Below are 25,609 nucleotides of genomic sequence, written 5' to 3' on the forward strand. Positions count from 1 at the left end.
GCTTTTAAGAAGCAGAGGTCTGCTCTGACCTGTCACTGCATGGCTTGTCTGACTGATAGATTGGGGGCTGTGCTTCCCACCGACGGACCCCAGATCCACTTTACACAGCTGTGATCATGCTGGCCAGCAGATTAGACTCCCAGGATCCGCCTCTGCTGGGGAAGCCCCTGTGACGTCAGTGCAGTGAAGTCACCGGATTCCCTCTTCCGCATATAGTATTGACTCCTCATGGTGCCAAGAACCGACCAGAGGGTTCTTGCAGTGGCCTAACTACTGTAAGGCAGCCCCAGCTGCCGCTTGGGGGAGCAAGCCACAGTGGGGTCTATGTGGGCGCCAGCACCCGCTGTACGCACTAACATGCTGCTGCTTGCCACTGCCCACTGGCTGAGCACCGGAGGCGAGTCAGCTGCATCGCGGGTGCGGCCATAGCAGAGATGACAAATCCCCCCACTGATTCAATTGAGTGTACACAGAGCCGTCTATTGGCTACTGTGTACAGGATGGGCGGGCAGATGGGCATGCTGGGGCATCCTGGGATGCGTCGGAGCCAAGGGAATCAGCAGTGTCTGCTGGCTTCTCATCCTATCTCCTTCAGCTTCTCCGTTATGCGTGTTATTACGCTGGAGAGGAGCCCGGGGGGGGGCACAAACTTTTTGGCAGGGGGAAGCAAAATTTATAGTTACGCCATTGGGTTCTTGGTGTCTTTTCTGGCGTCCTCGTCTTTGAAGTTGTCCATTTCAACTCTGCAGAGGTTTAGAGGCCAGCTTTCCGCTATACTAGTCTGCAGGCCGTCGGCAAGCAATGCACTTCATGTTGTTTGTATTTTACCAGGTTTAAGTGGGAGCGGGTTTGATCTGCATCACATGGGTGTAGTAAGAAGCGCTACAGTAATTAGACTGTCATTCGGTTGACCCCCATACGGTCGATAAGGTCAACATGGAAAGGCTGACTGTATAAAAGGTCAAAATGGAAGTGGTTGACACAAGTTTAATTTTATGACCTCAATTTAGTATAAACGTCTGTCCTCGTGGGTTCGCTGCCCCTTGCAACAGGTTACTATTCCCAGTCATGTTCCTCGTGGGTTCACTGCACCTGACACAGGTTACTATTCCCAGTCATGGTCCATGTGGGTTCACTGCACCTGCCGGGGGGGGGGGGGGGGGGGGGGCGGTGAGCTGGGCAGGAGGATCAGGGAGCTGCAAGGGGGAAAAAAACACCCCAATACAAATGAATGGGCTGAATCAAATGAATCAGCAATGAGAGCAATCAGCCAATCACTGGCTGCCCATTCATTTGTATTGGGTTTTTTTCCCCCGATCCGGTGCACAGAGTTACATCAGAGGGAGCAGGGTACCCAGCAGCACATAGTAGTGATATGAGTGGGGAACAGTGGTAGCAGGTAGACTGAGAGCCAAACAGGCACTGTATGTAGTAGAAAGGTCACAGAACTGAAAGAGGCCACCTTCCCTGTCAGTTCCATGTGTTCTATACAAGGGCGTAGCTACTATAGGGGCAGGGGGTACAGCTGCTTAGGGTCCCAAAGCTAAGAGGGGCCACCTTCCATGTCGGTTACGTTTATAGTTATTTAGGTGTGTGTTATTTTATTATACATTTTATTAAATGAATCACCATAAAATTCGACACAACACAACAAAATACAGTAGCATTAATATCACAATAAGTCAGATCCAGTTTTATTAGACTAAAAGATAAGGGGAAAAAATCTCACAATGACCGTGTGGCGAACCGTCAAAGGCAATAGAACCAAGAAAAGGTTGAGAAGGAGAAGACATAAGAAAAGAGAGAGAAAACAAAGTGTGTGTGTGTGGGGGGGGGGGGGGGGGGTTGTTTTGAGAATTCGGCATGGAGACCAGATCTTGTTAAATGTTTTGGAAGTATGTATTATGGGAGTCATATATTCCCTATCTGGTACTGTATGTTTAGAAGATTGAATATAACGGCCTGTATGGGGAATGGGGGGATTTTTCCAGTTGTATAGTTATCTTTTATATCTGTGAATGAAGCTAAACATTTCTCCACTTTCCAGACAATGCTGGATAGAGCGGTGAAGTGGTTAAATAGCCCCCCCCCCCCCCCCAAAAAAAATTACATCGGTGTGAACGGTACGTATGGTATGTTGATTGTAAGCTCCGCTGAGGCAGGAACTAAGGTGTACCCAGCTTAATTCTTATGCACAAGTTATCAATGAGATGGGTGTAACTAGAACTATAAACCTTTCAGAAATAATTAACAGCTCTTCCAACACACCCATGAGGTGGCTGCCCAGTGTCGTTTTTTTTGTGGGGTGTCGCCAGTAGCCCTAATCCCCAGATGACATTGTAGTTCAGACCAAACTACAGACAAGGAAAGTAGTGACTGCTTAGAGTCGGTTAGCAGAACTGTACCGGACAGGTGGAACACGGTACATCTCCGGAGAAGTAGCCGAGGTCTGAGCAGGCAGCAGGTGCAACAGGTGTCTATTCTTTGTCGTGCAGGTCGCCATTAACTGATGATATGGTATCTAGCTCCATTGGCACGTTATGATAGCTTTTAGCCCATTTAGGGCACACAAATTGAATGTCGTCAAAGAGGCTTTGTAGCGTGGCAAAAATCGGCTTTTTGTAGGCTTCGCTGTAAGACACGGGACATTGTTGATCTGTACCATGCCCATGTGCCTTGCGCATGTGTTGTTTGAGTGGAGATGCTGTTTTTCCAGTCTCTACCTTTTGCCATTTAACTGAAGAGAAGTAGGGGTGTTCTCGCACGTTGCCGTTTACTCCGAGCCGGAGGGTCTGGTCCTTGCGCAGGAGTTGGGATATAATGTCCTTTGTTGCGGGATCAGTAATACCTGCGTACGACGGTTCTTTCTTTAGGGTATTTCTCGTGATCTCTTCATTATTCTTTCCAGGAAAAGGGTGCATTCGTAGGGTGAGCATATATAATATCACACCGAATGCAAACCAGTCCACGCCTGCACTAAATGATGCACCTAATAAAACTTCTGGAGCCGTAAAGCCAGGTGTCCCAACAGGGACACTGGCCCTGGTTTTTCCATATACATTCAACATGGCCAGACCAAAGTCTGTGATCTTTACATGTCCACTTTTTGTCAGCAAAACATTCTGAGGTTTTAGGTCTCTGTGGATTATTCCTCTGGAGTGCAGGAACTGCAATCCACAGACCAGTTCTGTGGCAATAAATTTTATTGCTGATGGGTTCAGCATGTTCCTGCCCGCAAAATTGAAGAGGTCCCCTCCGCCAGCCAGTTCCATTACATAATAAAGATAGCTGTTTGTTTGGAAGGCTGCGTATCCATGGGTCAGGAAAGGACTCTCATTTGCCACCTGAAGTACCCGGCACTCGGTCATAACGTACTCAGGTTTTAGTGATGCTATCATCCTTGCACTTTGAATGAGTGCTCTTTTCTTTAGGATCTTAACTGCTACTCTTTCCTTATGAACGGAGTCTGTGGCGAGCATCACTTTGCCGTAACCTCCCATTCCAAGAAGCGAGTGGAAAGTAAATGTTCCCACTGTTAAGGGGACAGTAATGCTCTCTTCTGCAGTTTGCTGACCTGGTAGGTTGTCTGGTTGTCCTCTGCCAATTGCTGTTATAAATTGACTCTTTTTCTCATTAATAAAACCAGCAAATCTATTCCAGTGTCTTTGCCAAGCTACTTTGCCTAACTTCTTATCGCACCTCTTTTTCTCTGGCAAGTTTGTCTGGCCTGCCCAATGGCTGCATCCTTCCCCTGGATCTTCAACAATGACCATGTTTGTCCTTTTTCTCACTTGCCAAAATCTGGGACATCTGCGACATGATTTAAGGAACTGATCTCTTTTCTTTGTCATAAAGGCTACCAATCTCTTCCAGCCTCTCTGAACACCTTCTACCATTGGTGCATTTATTTTCATGTGTCTCACTGCCTGCTTTGTTTTCCTGCTCACTTTCCATCTCCTCTGTATTTTCTTTCCTTTCTTTATCCATGATTTCTTTCTCTTGATATGACCCATGTTATGTCCAAAGACAAGACTCTTAGAGAAAAAACAAATTTGCACTATCGCAAAAACAAAATTGCACAAATCGCAACTGTGACCTCCAGTAAGAACTGTATATCACATCTGAGACTCTGTGTCTTCAGCAGCTGTGTGATGTCATCGGTAACTGGGATGTCACAATGGAGCATAGTTCTAAAGGTCACCTACATTATGCCAGCTGATATGAGCTGTTTTTTTTTTTTTCTTTACAAATTCTAAAACTTATTTTCACCAGTTATATTAACTATTAGAAAACCTAAATGTGTTCTTTAATATTGCCAATGTTTTACACCAGTCCCACAAGGAGTTATTTGCTCAATGTAGCTTATATCTATCTGCGGCAGACTGGGATTGCTGCATAATAACTTGGCTTGTTTTTCATGGTGTACACCTAATCATCCGTTTCAGTGATTTTATTTGGTCATACATGTTCCGGTTTGGTGCCTCTCAGACATACGTAAGACCCATTGGTGTATTTCCCATTAGGCATGTGATGCAAGTGATTGGGGGGTGACACTTGCCGGGGGAAGGGGGGAGCACAGCATGCTTGCTCAGTTGCATGAGATCCCAGCTAGACCAAATGAGGCCAGGAGATTCTCTTTTTGTTTTTAAATACCAGGTATAAGCAGGTTTTGCGGTGTGAAAGCAGCAATAGAGATATACATGAACTAGCAGGTGAATTAATAATCTTTAAGGGAAAAGGAGGGGAATGGAGAAGGGAAAAAGGATAATATCTAGAATGAATCATAAGAGTCTGGTATTCTAATATTTGATACCGATGTTTCTCTAGTGAGAGATACAAACTTAATTATTGCTTATATATTATTGGATATTTTGCAGGTAACTTGAGTGCCTATAGGACCATTGGCACACAATTCAGAGAAAACAGCAAAATGGTTTAAGATATACTTGACTTTTGAACAATAGAATGATTATTAGTTAGTTTTAGGGGAGACTATGGGCGGTATTCAATGAGAATACCTGCGAGGTGCAGCGAATTCTTTTTAGGATTCGCTGCACATTCGCCACGTTCCGGAGCCGGCAGGCTCCGGTATTCAACGTGTCAGGGGCTCGCTGCCCCTGACTGGCGAATATGAGCTCCTGCGGCGAATGCCGCAGGGAGCCTGAGGACGGTGCCAGGCAGAGAGATGGTAGTCTCTCTGCCTGCCCCAGAACTTTGTGTGGGGTAGGTGGGCTCCCCGGGTGCCAGGCAGCACAGGCTGCCCCCCGGGGTGCCAGCAGGGGAGCGTATATTCACTACACAGGATCGTAACGATCGGGTGCAGTGAATATATGAATATGTAATGAGCGGCTCGGCTCCGGCGCCCCCTGCTGGATGCTGTGTAAAAAAAAAAAAAAAAAAAAAAATTTTTTAAATTAAATATATATTCATGTGCTTACAGCACATGAATAAAAATAGCATGCCCCTCCTCAGAATAAAATTCCTGATTTTTTTACACCAAATGTAAAAAACAAAACACTTTATTTTAAAAGTTCACATTCCACTTCACCATAAAAAGATAGCGATTGCTACTCGGTGAATCATGGTGAAAAAAACCTTGAAATGTATTCGCCATGTGGTCATTGAATAGGGTGATTCACCGTTTTAGTCAGAAATTCGCCAAACAGCACAAATTCGCCATAAAAACATGGCGAATCAGGCTCATTGAATACCGCCCTATGTTTTGTTTTGTTTTTTTGTTGTTTTTTTTTCTCTTTCTCATAGAAATGAGATTGCAAGATGGAACCAATATTTTCTGATAGAGGCTAACAAAAAGGTATATAAATGTAAGAGGAATGGGTGAAGGAAAGTAGGAGGAAAGATGGAAATAATGAATATTGATCCTGAAAGTAATCTGAGGAATTGGTTACTAAAAATCTCCAAAATTTAAATTAATTTCCTGTGGTAAATCAATACAAATCTCCCCTACCTTAGAAACTATATAGATTAGTTAAATATAGGAATGGTATGCACTGGTCATATAAAAAGTGCATATAAAATGGAGTTGATATAAATCACAAAATATTAGAACTAGAGTAAAACTGCACACTGGTCACTTAGGAAATCGACACAAATAGAAATAATCACTCACGAAATTAGTCTTAAATAACAAGGCTATTATGTTTCAGATTTTTCATTACCACTTAGCACAAACACAACTAGATAAAATCCACATATCGACTCCATCAACAAACTCGCTTAAAGTACAAACTACAACAGGGAAATAAATCAACACAGGAACACTACATACAGGTTTAATACTGGAAATGAATGAATAAAAATAAACCAACCCTTCAAGCAAAAGATTAGATAACATCCTATGTTTGTCTCTATTAAATTGATGCCATCAATTAAGTAATGTATTATAGTATTAATTGTGAAAACTACAGAATGTATACTTGCATTTAAAATGAACAATAAAAAATACCTAAATAATAAAAAGAAAAACATAATAAATTCTAGACGGTAACTTACCCTTTTTCTGATTTGTTTTGTAATGAACACTAGTGGATGCACGGCCGACGTGTGGGGCTACTGAAGTAAGACCAAACATCTCTCACCAGATAGTTCTAGAAACACCAGCATCATCTGCAGAAAATATGCACCAAGATCGTCCTCCTGGACAGGCTACAGTTACTAATGTAGTAATGATGACTCCGCTGTACCAAGTTATCTACATCCCAAACTTCCAACAGCCATCAGCAGGCACTGGTGTAGGACTGGCAGCAGCAGGGGGCACAGAAAGTGATCAGTCCCAGCAACAGCAGCCAAACCTCTCAGGGTTGGATGTGTCTCTGAAACAATGTGATGATCCTAAATTATCTACTTCAGAGAACAAACACCCAGTGTTACCTAATGTAAGTGCAATGCCTCTAATGACACCCAGAATGGAACCAGAAATATATGATGAGAAGCCCTGTGTAACCACCACTGCAAAACAAAAATTACTAAATAGACTATATTCCAAGTCCAAGGGTGTCTGCACCAATACCCAAATGCAAGTAGAGACCCCTCAAGAATGCACCATGTCTAAGCTGCTACAAACTGCATCAGGGCCAGTTGACAAAATCCTATCCAGTACCTTACATCACTTACATGAAGCAGGCATAACCACTGGCCTAGATTTTACAGATGCAGGTGTAGAGAAATCAAAATCATACAGTGTGGCAGCAACCCAGACATCCCCACCGTGTGGTAAAAGATCTCGAGGGATACAAACACCTACAAGGCCATCTATCCCCTGTGGCGCAATACCAGAAAACAGAGAAGATGACGAAGACACAGCAACTGAATTTCAAATCTCCTCTCAAGACCCTCACGATCGTCCATTTAATGTGGAGCAAATGAATGTGGAGCAAATGCCACAAAATATATTGATTCCTTTCCAACCTGAAAGCAAGCAGCAGCATCTGCACAAGGAGGCTCCGGCTACTGTGCAACACCAACATTCAGCCTTCAAAATGCCTAAAAATATGAAGCATTTTGTTTCTTATCTTTCCAAAAGATTTTCTAGCCCTCTGCACGTCAGTGAGAAAAACAAAGCAGAGGACTCAAGTGGATTGTCAACACAAGAGTCACCGAAAGGTTCTGATGCGATGCAGAGGAACCGTCAGGGTAAGAGTAGAATGTCATTTTGATAAAAGTTTAGCCTTAATTACATTTAAAATGATCCGTAAGCTTAGAAGAAATTGTAGAAAATGTTATTCCCTCTGAGTATGTAGCCTTTATTCGGCATGTAGTTAATATGCCGATAATCAGGATCCCAGCGGTCAGGCTGATTCCAAGATCCCTACTGCAGGTTGAGTATCCGGTATCCGGACATCCCTTATCCGAATTATTCCAAAAACCGTGGTTTTTGGAATCATTTGAATTTTTTTTTTTTTTTTTAACCCCTAACCCTCTTTTCATACTTACCAAGTCCCCGGGCGTCCACAGCAGGCCTCCGGCATCTTCTCCAGGGTCTCCAGCGGTCCCAGGAATGCATTGCGCGAGTGTGCGCACGCGCCGGTGACGTCACTGGTGCGCTCGCACACTCGCGCAATGCATTCCTGGGACCGCTGGAGACCAGGAGAAGATGCCGGAGGCCTGCTGTGGACGCCCGGGGACTGCGCGGACGCCGAGGGACGCCCGGGGACCATCAGGGGACAGGTAAGTATGGCTGCAAAAAAATATTCCAAAAACCGGAAAATTCCCCTATCCGAAATGCTCGCGGTCCCGAGCATTTCGGATAGGGGATACTCAACCTGTACTGACATTACCAGCTGAAATCCCAGTGCAGAGTCTATTCTCCCTCATGGGGGTCTGCGACGTCAATAGAGGAGGAATAGAACCTTGTAGAGAGTAAAGCAAGCCATTTAGCCCGCAGGGGGATTTGATGCACTCCCCCAGTGCTGGCATCTCGGCTGTCGGGATCCTGACAGCTGGGATACAGACAGTTGGGAAATATACTGAACCCATTCTTTCATTTAAATATATAGATGTTGCTGCCTTGTCAGTAATGACGTCAGCTGGTATTTCAGGTATTTAAAATAGGTTTTCATTAAGATAACGATAAATCTGTGACATAATTGTTTTCAGATTTTCACACCAAGGCCCTGATTCTGGTTACCGTTGGTACCGTTATTGGTTTGTACGGGGGATCATGGGGAAGTTCTGCACATGCGCCTATTGTCATAATTCCATGTGCAGGACTTCTGTGTGGGTGTTCTCCCTGACCTGAACTGTCGGCGTGGTGCTCGTTTGCAAACGCTGGAAGTTCCATGTAAATTGTGGCCAGATGCCTGCAAATATGTCAGTCTACACTGACTTATATTTGCGAGCCCTTGAGAAAACATTCGAAGGCCGGCAATCATTGAATGATTTCTCCAGCAGTGGGCACATGTGAGGGAATTTGTTTTTAGAACACATCCCCTTGCATGGTTGTGGGGGGGATTCGGGGGGGGGGGGGGATTCAGTGGGGGGGCGGGCCCTTGGGGACTCAGTAAGCTGCTTACTGAGTCAACCAGAAGCACACCCCAAATGTAGGGAAAGCTATTAATGAGAGAATACTTTGAATATCTAAGATCTGATTACTATTTTCTTCAATGTCAGTGCCTACAATGTTATAATACTGCAGTTGGTACTTGTGTAGTTTCACGGCGGCAGGCTTCGCTAAGTTTTCAGCGTAGCCTAAGCTACGTCATCAGCGTAGCCCAACGGCTGCCTAGCGTAGGCAGCGTAGTGATTCCGCAGCAGCCCGTCAGGCAGCTAGTCACCGTACTGTCCCCGGGAGCTGCAGCTCTGTCCCTGGCAAGCCTAGTGAGCGCCTCTCACACAGCGCCGGTAACCGCCAGATCCCCCGCGCTAGCAGACTCCGGCAGAAAGGGAATCATGCGGGCGGCGGCGGAGAGGCGCTCCATCTGTCTGAGATGCAGGAGAGTCTCAGTAATTAATTTGGCAGGGTATGCCACCCTGCCTGTGTCCGCTTCAGGGTGCCGGACATGGTTAGGGGTTCGGTAGCGCGTGCTTCTCCTGCACAAAGGGGGGGGGGGTTGAGGTGTGCATTTGCCAGTGCCCCATGTTACATACTGGCAAATGCCTTCATTTCAAACCTCCACTATCCACAGCAGCCCGAAGTGTGGCGAGGGGATGCAGTACGCGTCCTTCCGACTTGTTCATACCCCCCCACTATCCAGGTCGGCGTGGAGTTGATTTCATAAATAATGTTTCTAGCGCATTATATGTTTTTTTGTTTGTTGTTGCATTTCCTCATACTTGATGCTGCTGGGACCTGCTGCGTATTTTTACACAGATATTGAATAAGTATCTGTACGCAGTAGTGTATTTGGTCTAGACCAGGCATGTCCAACGCTGGCCCCCCAGATGTTGTGAAACTACACATCCCAGCATGCTTTGCCACAGTTTTGCTATTAGAGAATGCTAAGACTATTGCAAAGCATGCTGGGATGCGTAGTTTCACAACATCTGGGGGGCCAACGTTGGACATGCCTGGTCTAGACCTTCATGGTATCCAGATATACACTTATTTTTGACATTTACTATCCCGAAAATACGGCAATTCGTATTGATGTGCTATCAATACGAATACGAATTGCCGTATTTTCGGGATAGTAAATGTCAAAAATAAGTGTATTTCTGGATACAAATACACCTATTTTTTACAAATTTCCTTTAGTAAATTTCCCCCTCAGTGTTTTTTAGGGTTGAGCGCGATTTTTCTTGTGTTTGTGATTTTATAAAGTGTGGCGAGCCACCGAGCCCTAAGCACGGTGAGCGCAGAGGATTACTTGACGTGTATTCCGTATACCCTCGCCACGCTTTGAGCTCGCCACACTTTATGAAATCAACTCCATGCCGATGTGGATAGTGCGGGTATGAACAAGTCGGGAGGATGGTTCCCACACAATGTAATAAGCACTGACTGACTATGCTAACTGCATAACGCTGACTGACTACGCTAACTACGTAAGCTCCGGCTAGCCACGAACAGGTGGAAACACGACGCTGATACTGACAGGGAAGCCTGAGCTATCTACGTAAGCTCTGGCTAGCCGCGAACAGGTGGGAACACTACACTGATACTGACAGGCACGCTGGCCGCGGAACACTACGCTGATTCTAACAGGGACGCTATGCTGACTACGTAACTGCCGCCGTGAAACTACACAAGTACTCTGCAGTTTTCTTAGTCTTCAGTCTTATTTTTGGGGGGGTTCAACTTATTAAATATATTTTCTCTAACGTCCATTATGGAATACTGGGGTTCAATACTATGGGGATAGAGATCCTCCGCAGGAGAGACAGGCACATAAGATCTTTTAGTGTGGGTGCACTGGCTCCTCCCCTCTATCCTCCCTCCCCTAGTCAGTTTAGAAAAATGTGCCTCAGGAGAGGCTACACTTCTGGGAGCTCCAGAGAGATTTTTCAACATTTTGTTTTAGTTTGTTATTTTGGGGAGCTGCTTTTAGACCTAGGCAGCAGTCCTGCTTCGAGGGTGCCAGGGGAAGGGTCAGTCACCGGCCTCTTCAGGCGCAGAGCTGCCCTGCTGCAGGACTTTGTCCTGAGAGAGGTTTCTGTCACCGGACAGCATTGCGCTGGGGCGAGCAGACCTCCCAGCTGCCGCACACCCCTGGCAGGGTCTGAAGACTTCAAGTGGTGAGTACTGGTCGGGGTCCCCCACAGGGGGTACCCCGACTTTAGGTGCGGCAAGATGGCGGTGGCAGTAGCGGCGGACCTCCCGCAGGTACCGCGCGAACCTCCCATCTTTTATATATTTGCTGGCAGGTACAGATAGCCACTGAGCCACCAGGGCTATGGCAATGTCTGGTTTTTGCATAAAGCACAGATAAGCCTAAAAATGCCAGCACCAGCTCCGTTTTGGGGGCGGGGCTTAGCTCAGAGTGGGACCAGGCTCTGCTGGGCAAGACTTCCTGCTTCTTCCTGCATGCTGAGGTAGCCATTACAGCTCCTCATCGGTGGGGTGGATCTGGGATCTTTCTGCCTGCAGAGACAGCAAGTTATAGCACTAATTAACACTTACATTGTGTTTGCCTAGCATAGGAATATTGCATAGCACTGTTTTTCTGAAGAATTACTGTGTGTTTTACTGTGAACCAGCTCTCTCCAATCTGTGAGCTCAGGTTACAGGCTGCTCTGGATTCCCAAGAAGCTCTGTTTACCCCACACTGGCTAGTTAAGATATTAGTCTTTAACACATAGCCAAAGAACACTTACAAATCAGTGTGAGTGTGTGTGTGGTGTGGCTGAGTGTACAGCTTCACAATGGTGAAGAAACTGAGCACCAAGTTTATCCCTGCCTCACAGTCACAGGTTACCTGTGAACCCTGTATGTCTCCACAGCCTAGTGGGACTACCCCTCTGGCTAGTGGTGTGCCCCCACAATATAGTGGGGTGTCACTGGGAGATCATGAGCCCGCATGGGCCAGCAGCATTAAAACGCTGTTAGACTCAGTCTCATCCCAGCTAGCTGCTAATACAAAGCAGACTCAGAGGGTGCAGAAGGATTTAGCCATCCTTTCAGCTAGGGTGTATATCATCACTTCTTTTCCCAACCAGTCTAGCCAGCCTCAGAAAAGGCCCTTGTCGGCTGTGGCCCTTGATACAGATGAGGATGATATCCTTGATGAGGGGGAGGAGTTGCAGGATCAGGAGCCTGTACAAGAACAGGCACCAGTACATGGCCCTGAACCTCTTATCAGAGCTATTAGGGAGGTCTTAGAGCTCCCTCTGGAGGAAGTCACGGAGGGTGACTCTTTCTTTATGACACAGAAAAAGCAGTCTGTGTGTTTCCCAGAGCAGGCGGAACTAAACGCCTGGAAAAACCCGGAGAAGAGGTTCCAGCTCACAAAGAGGTTCGCAAATGCGTACCCTTTTGAACCTGCAGGTAGAAAATTGTGGGAGGAGCCTCCCGTTGTGGACTCCTCAGTTTCACGCCTTTCTAAAAAGGTGTTACTACCGGTCCCGGGTGTTTCCACCCTTAAGGACGGGGCTGACAGGAGACTGGAGACCACTCTCAAGTCAATGTATACGGCTAGTGGGGCCTCTCAGCGTCCCGTACTGGCCAGTTGTTGGATGGCTAAGGCCATTCACACGTGGTCCACCCAGATCCAGGAAGGTTTGCTGGGGGACATGTCGGTGGCGCAGATAGGACACGGCAAAGGTCCTATGCGAGGCCCAGAAGGAATTGGGGGCCATAAATGCCCGCAACTCTGCAATGGCGGTCTCAGCCTGGAGGGCCCTATGGCTACGACAGTGGGTGGCGGACGTGGACTCCAAACACAGTGTGGAGAGTATCCCCTTCTCTGGGGAGAGGCTTTTTGGGAGTGAGCTGGATGAGTGGATCTCCAAAGCTACGGCTGGTAAGTCCACTTTTCTTCCATCAGCCCCTCCTGCGCCAAAACGTCCATTTACCTTGCCTACCCAGCAGTCCTTTCGCGGGACTCGGTTCCGCTCCAGGGCCAGAGGTGCGTCCAATGCCAACAGAGGTGGACAGGGTAAGTTCAGGAAACCTAACCCCTCTGGCACACAGGACCGTGCTGCCACTGCAGCTGCCTCCAAGCCGTCCGCATGACGGGATCTCCCCACCACGGGATCCTCTCGAGGTGGGGGGTCGTCTGTCGTACTTCAGCCAGGTGTGGGATGCCTCGTGCCTAGATTCCTCGGCCAGGACTCTTATTTCGCAGGGCTACAGGCTGGAGTTCGACAGACCGCCTCCCAGAAGGTTCTTCAAGTCGGCCTTCCCCGCAGCAGCGGAGGACCGGATTCTCCTACAATGGGCAATCCAGGTACTGCTCCAGTCCAGGGTAATCCTGCCGGTTCCAGTGCAGGGGCAGGGTTACTACTAGAACCTCTTCCTGGTGCCCAAGCCAGATGGGTCAGTGAAGCCCATTCTGAACCTGAAGGATTTGAACCCGTACCTGCGGGTGTTCAAATTCAGAATGGAGTCCCTCCATTCGGTCATCACCAGTCTCGAGCCAGGGGAGTTCCTGGCTTCCATAGACTTCAAGGACGCCTATCTACACGTCCCGATTTGGCCCCCACACCAAATGTTTCTGAGGTTTGCGCTGGGAAGGGAACATTATCAGTTCCGGGCGTTGCCCTTCGGCCTGTCCACGGCTCCACGCATCTTCACGAAGATCATGGCGGAGAGGATGTCCCTTCTACGGCAGCATCGGGTGAATGTCATCCCGTACCTCGACGACCTGCTGATCAAGGCAGGGTCGGCAGGAGCCTGTTGCTGTGCTATTCAGCTGACCAGGAGGATCCTCTTGGACCACGGGTGGATTTTGAACCTGAGGAAATCATCCCTGGTCCCAAGTCAAAGGATGCTGTTCCTGGACACAGCAGAACCGAAGGTATTCCTTCCACCGGAGAAGGTGGCTGCAATCCAGCAACTGGTGGTAGAGGTGTTGGCGGGTCCACAGGTGTCGGTTCACCTCTGCTTGAGGCTGATGGGCAAGATGGTGGCCTCCTTCAAGGCCATACAGTATGCCAAATTTCACTCATGGACATTCCAGGTGGATATTCTGACGAAGTGGTCGGGGTGCCCCAGCCAGATGCGCAGGCTGATAACACTCTCTGCAACCACAAGGCTGTCGCTCCAATGGTGGTTGGAGTCGACAAATCTACTGGCCGGCCGTTCCTTTCAAATCCAGGATTGGCTTCTGTTGACCACAGATGCCAGCCTGAGAGGATGGGGGGCCGTGGTTCAGGGTGTCCATCTTCAGGGCAGGTTGGAAGCCAAGCTCCATATCAACAGGCTGGAATGGAAGGCGGTTTACTACTCCCTGTTGGAGGCTGCTCCTGTGCTCCAGGGCAGGGCTGTGCAGGGGCAGTCTGACAATGTGACCACGATTGCCTACATAAACAGGCAGGGTGGAACGAGGAGCATGCCGTGCATGAGAGAAGCTGCCAGGATCATCTCTTGGGCGGAGCAAAACGTTCTGGCATTGTCTGCCATATTCATACCGGGAGTGGACAACTGGGAGGCGGATTTTCTCAGCCGCCACGACCTCCATCCCGAGGAATGGGAATTACACCAGGAGGTGTTCACTGCCATTGCGGATCTGTGGGGGACTCCACAGATAGACCTCATGACCTCTCGAAGAAACCACAAGGTAACCAGGTACTGCTCTCGGACAGGGGATCCTTGTGCGGAGGCAGTGGATGCACTAACTTGGCCTTGGGAATACCGGCTGGTATATCTCTTTCCCCCGTTACCACTACTGGCGAAAGTGTTAAAAAGAATAAGACACCAAGGAGCAGAGGCAATCCTGGTGGCACCAGATTGGCCTCGGCGAGCCTGGTTCGGGGATCTTCAGGCCATGATGATGGAAGACCCTTGGCGTCTGCCCCTCAGAGAAGACCTTCTTCAAGGGCCGTTTGGTTACCAGGACTTACCTCGGCTTAGTTTAACGGCCTGGAGGTTGAGCGGCAGATCCTGAGGCGCAAGAGTTTGGATTCCTCGGTCATAACAACCATGACCCAAGCCAGAAAACCGGTAACGGCCTCCCATTATCACCACATTTGGAGGAGATATGTGGCCTGGTGTGAGGGAAATGCCCTACCACCTGCAGATTTTAAACTGGGTAACTTCTTGCGGTTCCTGCAAGCAGGTTTGGACTTGGGGCTCCGGCTGGGGTCCTTAAAGGTCCAGGTATCGGCCCTGTCGGTGTTTTTTCAGAGAAAACTGGCATCCTTACCTGAGGTCCAGACTTTTCTTCAGGGGGTGTTAAGAAAGAATTCAACCCCCTTTTGTGCCGCCCACTGCGCCATGGGACTTGGATGTAGTCTTATCTTTGTTGCAGTCATCCTGGTTCGATCCATTAGATCAGGCAGATTTGCGGTTTCTGACATGGAAGACTGTGGTCCTGCTGGCCTTGGCTTCGGCCAGGAGGGTGTACGAACTTTGGGCCCTTTCTTGCAAGAGCCCTTACTTGATTTTTCACAGTGACAGGGCGGAACTGAGGACTAGGCCGCAATTCTTGCCTAAGGTTGTGTCGGCTTTCCATCTAAACCAACCGATTGTGGTCCCATCCAGTTTGGCTCATCCAGAGATTCCGGCATCCCTGGATGTTGTTCAGGCCCTGAGGGCGATCCTCTAGGTTCAGGAAGACGGATGGTCTGTTTGTGCTTTACGATGCACAGAAGAAGGATGCTCCTGCATCAAAGCAGACTATTGCCCGTTGGATTCGTACCACGATCCAACAAGCCTATGGGATGGCTGGATTGACTATTCCATCCTCATTGAAGGCTCATTCGACAAGGTCTGTAGGGACTTCCTGGGGGCTGCTCGAAGAGTCTCGGCCTTACAGCTTTGCAGAGCTGCTACTTGGTCGGGGCAGCATACGTTTGTAAAGTTCTACAAGTTTGATGACCTGGCCAGGGAGGATTCCCAGTTCGGGCAAGCGGTGTTACAGCAGTCTCCGCACGTTCCCGCACGTTCTGATGGCTTTGGGACCTCCCCATAGTATTGAACCCCAGTATTCCATAATGGACTTTAGAGAAAATAGGATTTTAATATACCTACCGGTAAATCCTTTTCTCGTGGTCCATATGGAATACTGGGCGCCCGCCTCAGTGCGGAATTTTCTGCTGCAGGTAATACCTTGCTTTCTTGGGCTTGTTGCCTTGTTGAACGGTTAATGTTCTTGTATTGGCTGGTTGCCTTTTTGAACGAGTGACATTCTAATATGGGCTTGTTGCCATATATGCATATATATACAGATATATATTTATTAAATATTTCAGTTATGGTGTTAACCATAGGTTATTATTATAGGTTTCTTCACCAATTTTGTTATTTTTGTGACGGTGTGCTGGTATGAATCTCACCACATTTACTCGCTTACTCCTCATATACTTTTCTCTCCTTCTGCACAGTTTTTCATTAACTGACTAGTGGAGGGAGGATAGAGGGGAGGAGCCAGTGCACCCACACTGAAAGATCTTATGGGCCTGTCTCTCCTGCGGAGGATCTCTATCCCCATAGTATTGAACCCCAGTATTCCATATGGACTACGAGAAAAGGATTTACCGGTAGGTATATTAAAATCCTATTTTTTTTATTATGTTTAATGTATACAACAAAAAAGAGGAAACCATTACTGTTATCCACATACAAACCAAATTAAAATAAAAAGGGACTGCGGTTATATTTTTGTTATCTGGCAGCATCCAAATATACATAGTCCATGTGCAGTGCTGTGCAGAGCATACCCCGTGGTTTGTTTTTTCATGGAAGTTTACTAAATGCTACACAGTAGCCTCAGTTTTATGTATGACATTTTTGATTCCTATTACTAGTTCCGGGAACAGGGATAAATCTGGGGAATAATTTTATATTTAATAGAATAAGCATCTGACGGCTTGTCCACAGAGTATGTATAGATGGTGTGCCTAGCTGTAGGTGAGCAATAGCACATTTGTGACCACAGAGAGCATGGGCATTCTATGTAAATTCAGTGTGGCCAACTCCTCCCCTTCTACTCCCCCCCGGCAGTCTTAGATTATGCCTGAGGGAGCTGGACATGTTTTATGGCTACTACTGAGCAGTGTTATTAGTTAGTTGATGATGAGGTACACAGCGTTGAGGACAGGCAGGCAGTTGGCTGGCCCTGCCTGGCTGCTACGTAGGATGCTGCCGGCGGGGACCCGAATGCTGCTACAAAGCATTGCGCCCGGGTTCCTGGCTGAAGAGACCCCATAATACAAATGGCGGCGACGGACACTTCCCTAGCCACACCGCCAACTGGTCGGCCAGCTTTGACAGCTAGTGGAGGAGGTCAGGTAACAAAAAGGCGGTTAGCACTTAAGATCTGGCGCCAGGGAACGGAGCTGCCGGAGAGGGCATGGCTTAGCGCGGGCAGGCCACAGTGATCCCAGCTTTAGTACAACCCTCCACAGCGATGCTGGCGGCCATTTTATTATCATTTGGCACCTCTGCACGCTACTGAGAGACAGTACCTGCCTAAGCTCCGGACCGCAGGTAACCGTCCTGCTGCAACTCGACCCAGTCTGTGAGGTACACAGCGGGGGTTAGAGTAGGGTGAGACAGTTTTGGGCTGTCAGCAAATATAAAGACATTAACGCTTTACTATTAAAGCAAGTTTGTTCCAGGCCGGCTCTAACCCTTTCTACTGTCTCCCCTGTCCACTTCACTTCTTTCCCTCTGTGATTAGTGTGGCGTGTGTGTGTGAGTTTTCTGCTTACATTATGGCAGGAGGAAACACCATATATAAAGGGTGCAAGGGAAAATTAAATCCTGCATCAGAGGGGGTTATATACTGTGATAAATGTACTGTAAACCCCTCCACATCTCAGTCCCAAGGGGAAAATCCGGCATGGGCTGCACATTATGTCACGGTTATGCTCTGAACTTTCTGCTTCACAGAAAGACAGAAAGGATGCAAGGAATCAACAAGTTCCCTTAGCTACTGCAGTTCAAGGGCTTACCATGCCTAGCCCCTATGGCTTCTGAAGAACAGGGCCAGGTATCAAAAACACCACCTCCTCCTCCTTTACAGGGAAAGAGGCATTTTCTTCATGCCACTGATTATGATTCAGATGACATGCCGGATCTACAGGAAGGGGAATGTTTTATTCCAGAAACAGTGGAGCCCCAGTTGGTAATTCAATCTGAACCTGATCTGGTTGTACATGGTTTAGAAGATTTAATTGCCGTGGTTAAAATAGCTGAAGATTATAATGAGGTGTCTGAGACTCCAGTACGACCATCTCTGTTTGGAAAAAAAACGAAACAGTCAGCAACTTTTCCTCCTTCTGAGGAATTGGATGATTTCGTTACGCAAGCCTGGAGCCGTCCAGATAAAAAATTTCAGATACCCAGAAAATTTTACGTTTCTTATCCCCTTCCAGCAGAAAACAGGAAGAAAATAGAAATGTATCCTATTGTGGACGCTTCTGTTACCCGTCTATCAAAAAAGACGGTACTGCTGGTGCCAGAGGGTTTTTTGGGTGCAGGCAGGAGCCAGAGGGGCTGCTGTTTTAGCGGCCTAACTTTATTTTTATATTTTATTTTTTACTTTTCTTTTACACTGACTACTTTCGGTGACAGAGCAGCCGCCACCGGGGACCCGATAAGGTAACGCGCTCCCTGTCGGGAGTGCGCACGTGTGATCGTGCTTGCGGGGGCATTGCGGCTGCAGCAGTTCTGCAGGGGGACCGCTGCCAAGCGGGCGGCTGGTCTGCCACCCGCTCCTGCTGGACCACCAGGGAAAGTGTTTGTGGGCAGCAGCACCAGGTATAGGGGGCCGCCCGGTGCGCGCCGGATCCCCGCCATTTTTACAGGCGCCGCATGTGGACACCTCCCTGGGGGCCATTTGTCAGCAGGGGGAGAAGGCTCCCCCCACATCAGCCTCTCAACCCAGGGACAGTAGGCAGGGAACTGTGCTCAGCACAGGGAGTTCCCGCCACTGATATCACTTCCTGCCTACCTGCTGCATGTGAGGAGGGACACGGGAGCTCACAGCCACCCGGAGTTCAACTCCTTCACTGCCAGGTCACTTGGGCTAGTCCCCCCTGTACCCCTCCTGCGGGACACTGTATAGTATTGTGCTCTTGCCAGCCATAGCTGCTGCAGGAGCCTTGTGCCATTATTGCATTGCCCTTGTATGCCTGCTGCATGTGTGGAGGGACAGAGAGCGCTTATCAGCCAGTCTGGTGTTCCACTCCTGTACCTTTTCTCCAGGAGTCCAAGTTCATGCTCCAGTCAGCTTTTGCTGCTGCAGGAGCTCAGTGCAAGGTATCATTGTAACATTGGGCCATATTCAATGAGAAAAATTAGCCGTGCATGGCGAGAGATTTTTTCTCTCACCATGCACTCGCCCTGTTCCGGAGGGCTCACTGCCACTCCTGCTCCCACTATTCAATGTGGTTAAGACTCGCCGCCACTCGCGGCGAGTCTTAACCTGCGGCAGGGAGCTGGCAGGGAGCCGGGGGACGGTAGCAGCCAGGGAGATTAAAGTCTCCCTGGCTGCCCCAGAACATATGTGGAGGGGAGGAGGGCTCCCCGGGACCCAGGCAGCACAAGCTGCCCCCCCCCTATAGCCAGCGGGGGACCCAGTATTCACTGCACCCGATCATGCATATGTAATGATCGGGTGCAGTGAATATATGAATATCTAATGAGCGGCTCGAGAGCTCCAGCCCCCTGCTGGCTGCTCTGTGTAAAAAAAAAAAAATTTTTTAAAAAATATATATTTTTTTAAATTAAATATATATTCATGTGCTATAAGCACATGAATAAAAATAACATGCCCCTTCACAGAAAAAAATTCCTGATTTTTTTACACCAAAATAAAAAAAAAAAAACCCTTGGTACTTATGTAGTATCTGGACGCCCGATTATCGCATCGCATCCGACCAAATCGCATGCGATGCGATGGACCCAATTTTCCATAGGATTCGCCACAGGTTTATATCCAACTCCATGCGTAGTTGGATAGTGGGGAAATGAAAAGGACCCTTTTTCCCATAGAATCCTATGTTAAAATGGACTCAGTCCATTTTAACATTGAATCCTATGGAAAAATCGGGTCCATCGCATCGCATGTGATTTGGTCGCATGCGATGTGATGCGATGGACCCGATTTTTTAATCGGGCGTCCAGATACTACATAAGTACCAAAACCTTTTAGTTTAAAAGTTCACATTCCAGTTCTCCGTGAAAAGATGGAGAATTGCTGCACGGAGAGACACGGCGAAAATCACTTAGAAAGACGGCAAAAATATCACATTGAATAGGGTGGTTCACTTTTGGAGAGCAAAATGCTCCTTCCAACGCGAAAATAGCACAAACTCGCCATAAAACACGGCGAATTTTTCTCATTGAATATGGCCCAATGTATGGGTACTGTGGATTAACACTATCACTGCCTGTCAGAAGTATACTGTGTTATCTGTACCATATAGCCTATCTGTCTATATCACTGCATTGTATGCCTAGTACAAGCTTGCTGTGTACTGTGTAACACTATCACTGCCTGTCAGAAGTATACTGTGTTATCTGTACCATATAGCCTATCTGTCTATATCACTGCATTGTATGCCTAGTACAAGCTTGCTGTGTACTGTGTAACACTATCACTGCCTGTCAGAAGTATACTGTGTTATCTGTACCATATAGGCTGCCTGCCTATGTCATTGCAATAAATGCCTAGTACAAGCTTACTGTGTACTGTGTATAGCTTTAACACTATCTCTGCTTGTCAGAGGTATACTGTGTTAGCTGTACCATATAGGCTTAAAAGGAGAAAAGGTAGCGCTAACCAATGAGGATTTTATAATTAAAAATATGATTTATTGGTACACATACATAATGGATTCATATGAAAATAAAAATATTAAATGCTCACTGCCCACAGGGCCACTTGTCATAGATATTTTGGGGGGGATCCGCTCCAATTTATGCCGCCAGATGGTAACAAGAGGAGGACAAGGGATGACACAGCTCTTATGCTATCCTAAAAGGATATAAAGATCTCCCAGAGGAACCCGCCAATGGACTGTATCGGTAACTATACCATCTAAATACCTATTGGATTTGGGAATTGTACAATCCCTTGCCATATTGACTTGTCCTCCTCTTGTTACCATCTGGCGGCATAAATAGGAGCGGATCCCCCAAAAAATATCTATAACAAGTGGCCCTGTGGGCAGTGAGCATTTGATTTTAATATTTTTATTTTCATATGATTCCATTATGTATGTGTACCAATAAATGTTACTTTTAATTATAAAATCCTCATTGGTTCTAGCGCTACCTTTTTTCCTTTTCTGTATTTGGGACCCACTCAGTCCCATTGGTAGCTGCTTTACAAAACACCCCTTGCCAGCGCCCATATAGCTACCCAGTAGCTCCAATCCCTTTTTGTACCATATAGGCTGCCTGCCTATATCATTGCAATATATGCCTAGTACAAGCTTACTGTGTATAGCTTTAACACTATCTCTGCTTGTCAGGAGTATACTGTGTTAGCTGTACTATATTGCAATATATGCCTTGTATGCTTGCTGTATATCGTGTACTGTATTAACACTATCACTGCTTGCAGAAGTATATTGTGTTAACTGTGCCTTCAGCTGCCGGTTCACAGTACAATAATACTGCAATGTCTTCCAGGGGTACCAGTCCCAGTGACTCTGGGGCTCCGGCGTTGATGCCTTGTACATCCTGTAATGCTGGCCTATGCCCCCATGACTAGTACAGGATGGCATATGCGCAAGCTGCTACAATGCGTGGGCGATGAGCACAGCTACAGCCTGCTCTCAGGAGCCTGCTTGGGCCAAGTTCTATACTCAGTTGATGGGGCAGCTAGTAGACAAGCTCTCATCTGCACAGCCCCTGCAGCCTTGGACCAGCATCATCCTTGGCTTGCGAATGACTAGCAAGTTGAAGCCGGAGGGCGGCACATTGATTCTGGTTGCTCCACCTTGGCCCAGACAGATCTGGTTTTCGGATCTGCAGCCCCTGTCAGTAGCCCCTCCTATTCGCTTACCCCTGTGCACAGGCCTGCTCTCTCAGGGTCCGCGTCTCTCTCTTGGCTTTGAGGCACCTGGCTTTGACGGGGGGCTGTTGAGACCTCCCGGTTAAGACCCAGGGGTTTTCACTCCAGAGTGATCTCCACCATGCTCAAGGCGAGGACACCTTTCTAGATGGGGGTGTACCATCGCATATGGAGGGCTTGCTTTTCCTGGTGTCGAACTCTACGCTTTAAATTCCGGGACTTACTACCTGGCTAGGGTTCTGTCCTTCTTGCAGAAGGGCCTGGAGGCTGGGTTGCGTTTATCATCTTTAAAGGTTCAGATTTCGGCCTGGTACATCTTGTTCCGTCGACGGGTGGCCCTGTCGACGGTTACCCCATGGGATCTCTCTAGTCCTGTCGGCTTCAGGGCCCACCTTTTGTGCCCTTGCGGTCGGTGGACCTGTGTTGGCTCGCCTGGAAGATAATTTTCTTGTTGGCGATAGCTATGGACAGGGGAGTCTCTGACCCGTCAGCTCTGTCCTGTAAGTCCTTTTTTCTTGGTCTTTCTTTCTGACTGGGCGGTTCTTTGTACCGTCCTTTCTCACCTACCTTAGGTGGTGCCCAGCTTTCCTGTCAACTAGGACATTATTGTTCCGGCATTTAGACAGTCTGATGTTTCTACTGCTTGGTCCTCCTTGGACGTTGTCCGGCCGTGGCCCATATATGTGCGCCGTTCTAGGCCGTTACACTAGTTAGACTCTCTCTCTCTCTTTGTACTCGATGAGAGGGTGGCCTGCCTCTACGTAAGCTGTTGCCCGCTGGATTCGCTCTGGCAGGGATATTTTGGCATCTCCCTTCCGGTTCCGGCAAGGATTCTGGCACATTCCGCTAGGTCTGTGGGGGTGTGTTGGGCTGTTAGGGGCGGTGCTACAGCTGAGCTCATTTGCAAGGCGGCGACTGGGTCATCTGCCAATACTGTCTTGCGTTTTGACGCTTTTGGCACGTTTGCCTCCCAGGACTCGGCCTGAGTGTATTGATTGTGGCACAGCCGCGTCCCCACCCTTAGGTGGCTTTAGGGAGTCCCATTGTAAAGCGTGTGGCCACTGACGTCTCCCGAAGTAGAAAACGAGACTTCTGTCTTACCTTGTAAATCTCTTTCTTCGAGGACGTCAGGGGCCACAGGGATCCCTCCCTGCCACGCCTGCTTCAGTTACGTTAAAGTGACATTTCATTTGTTATATTATTCCTCGGTTGAGGGTACTAAAATGTGTTTCTGTGTGGTGCTTTTCTTCCTTCTCTCCTGTCTCCTGCCTTGGCTTGTTAAAAAAACTGACTTCCTTGGCCTGGAGGCGGGATAGGGGAGGAGCCCGGCTGCCTGGGAGGCAGTTGAAGTTTAACCTCTAGGGTGCTGGTGCTCTCTCCCACTCCCCATTGTAAAGCCTGTGGCCCCTGATGTCCTCGAAGAAAGAGATTTACCAGGTAAGACATAAATCTCGTTGTCTGCCCTCTCCATTTCTGTTCGCAGAGCATTATGGCTTAGACAGTGGCAGGCGGATGCAGAATCAAAACGGGCGGTAGAAGCATTACCGTTCAAAGGGGATGTCTTGTTTGGAGCAGAACTAGACAAATGGATCTCTCTGGCAACGGGTGGTAAGTCTTCTTTCCTCCCTACAGCAGCTCCTCCGGCTCCCTGTAAAACCTTTCAGAGTCATTCCTTTCGGTCCTTTCGACCTCAAAACAGATTTCGAGGTCGAACAAGAATAGGCTCTGCTTCCCAGAGGAGATCTTGTGGCAGAGGAAGAGGTATTGCCACAGTCCAGCGGAAGGCAAAATCCATCCCAAAACAGGCATGACTGTCTCCCTCCCTTGAAGGAGGATCTCAAGGTTGGGGCACGTTTGAAGCACTTCAAGCACGTGTGGATTCAATCTTGTTGGGATGCTTGGGTACGGGATCTGGTATCTGTAGGGTATCAGATAAAATCAATGTTTCCTCCCTCTCGAAGGTTTTTCAAAACAGGTTGGCCTGCTTCTCCAGAAAAGGCACATCTTTTAAAGGAGGCAGTTGCAAAACTACGATCGATGGAAGTGATACTCCCAGTTCCTGTGGAAGAGCGGAACCAGGGATTTTATTCAAGCCTATTTCTGGTGCCGCAACCGGACGGATCGGCTCGTCGTATCCTCAACTTAAAACAGCTGAACCCCTACCTACAGCCTCTGAAATTCAAGATGGAATCCATTCAATCTGTAATAGCAGGTTTGAGTCAGGGGGAGTTTCTGGTATCCTTGGATATCAGGGACACTTACCTGCACATTCCAATCTCTCCCTCACACCAATCTTTTCTCCGGTTTGCAGTTCTGGAACACCATTGGCAGTTCCAAGCTCTGCCCTTCGGTCTCTCCTCGGCACCATGGGTTTTCACCAAAGTGATGACCGTAATGATGGAGATTCTTCGCTCAAGAGGTGTAACAATCATACCTTATTTAGACGATCTCCGGCTGAAGGGCTCTTCTCAAGAGGAACTTTTGACCAACATCAGTCTAACCAAGAGGACCCTCATAGAACATGGTTGGATCCTCAACTACAAGAAGTCCCAACTACAGCCTTAGCAAAGGCTACAGTTTTTGGGGATGATTCTAGACACGATCCAGTTGAAAGTCTTTCTGCCGGAGGACAAGTCTCTTTAGGAGTTGGTTCGTCTGATACTACAACACCGAAGAGTTTCAGTGCTTCTTTGCACGCGCTTACTCGGGAAGATGACAGCCTCCTTCGAAGCACTCCCATACGGTCGTTTCCGGTCAAGACCATTTCAGCTCAATCTCATGAGACAATGGTCGGAATCACACCTGCATCTTCAACAGCTGGTGACCTTGTCCCCGCGTGCAAGACTCTCCCTATCTTGATGGTTCAAATCAGCCAATCTCAGGGAAGGGAAACGATTCGCTCTCTGGAATTGGTCAATCATCACCACGGATGCCAGTCTCCGAGGATGGGGAGCACTAACCCTGGATCATCAATTTAAGGACCGTTGGACCAGTCAGGAATCTCTCCTACATATCAATCTCCTGGAACTCAGAGTGATATATTATGCACTCCTCCAGGCACAACACCTCCTCCAGGGTCGGCTAGTCCGAGTTCAGTCCGACAACGCCACATATATAAAGAAACAGGGTGGCACAAAAAGTTGTGTAACCATGAAGGAGGTGAGCCAGATCCTACTGTGGGCTCAGGACAACGTGATGGCCATTTCAGCGATCTTCATTCCATATGTGGAGAATTGGGAGGCTGACTACCTGAGTCGTTAGGATGTGCATTAAGGAGAGTGGTGACTTCAGATATTCCATCGGCTAATTCGGAGATGGGGTTGCCCTCAGGTCGACCTGATGGCATCACGACACAACCACCAACTTCCGTTGTACTTTGCAGCGGCGGGAGTAGATGCCCTGACGGCCCCCTGGCCTTTACAATTTGTTTACCTATTTCCTCCCTTTCCGTTGATACCCAAGATTCTGCAACGCATAAGGAGGGAGAAGGTGTTGGTTCTTCTGATCGCTCCAGACTGGCCTCG

At 48.0% G+C, this 25,609-nt stretch overlaps 1 protein-coding gene across 7 annotated transcripts in view; it reads left to right on the forward strand.

The window, feature by feature from the left end:
* CABYR (calcium binding tyrosine phosphorylation regulated) overlaps positions 1–25,609 on the forward strand; it is a 67,371-nt gene that overhangs the window by 26,977 nt on the left and 14,785 nt on the right. For 6 of the 7 annotated variants that reach the window (XM_083187500.1, XM_083187504.1, XM_083187497.1 and 3 more), the window contains one exon: positions 6,547–7,653. In XM_083187500.1, the coding sequence (XP_083043626.1) occupies positions 6,547–7,653 (1,107 nt within the window). Of the gene's footprint in view, positions 1–5,763; positions 5,816–6,546; positions 7,654–25,609 lie in introns of all 7 variants that reach the window. The other variant, XM_083187501.1, reaches the window with a different exon arrangement.

The sequence above is a fragment of the Crinia signifera genome, chromosome 5, assembly GCF_055691185.1.
Source record: "Crinia signifera chromosome 5, ASM5569118v1, whole genome shotgun sequence".
Taxonomy (NCBI): Eukaryota; Metazoa; Chordata; class Amphibia; order Anura; family Myobatrachidae; genus Crinia; species Crinia signifera.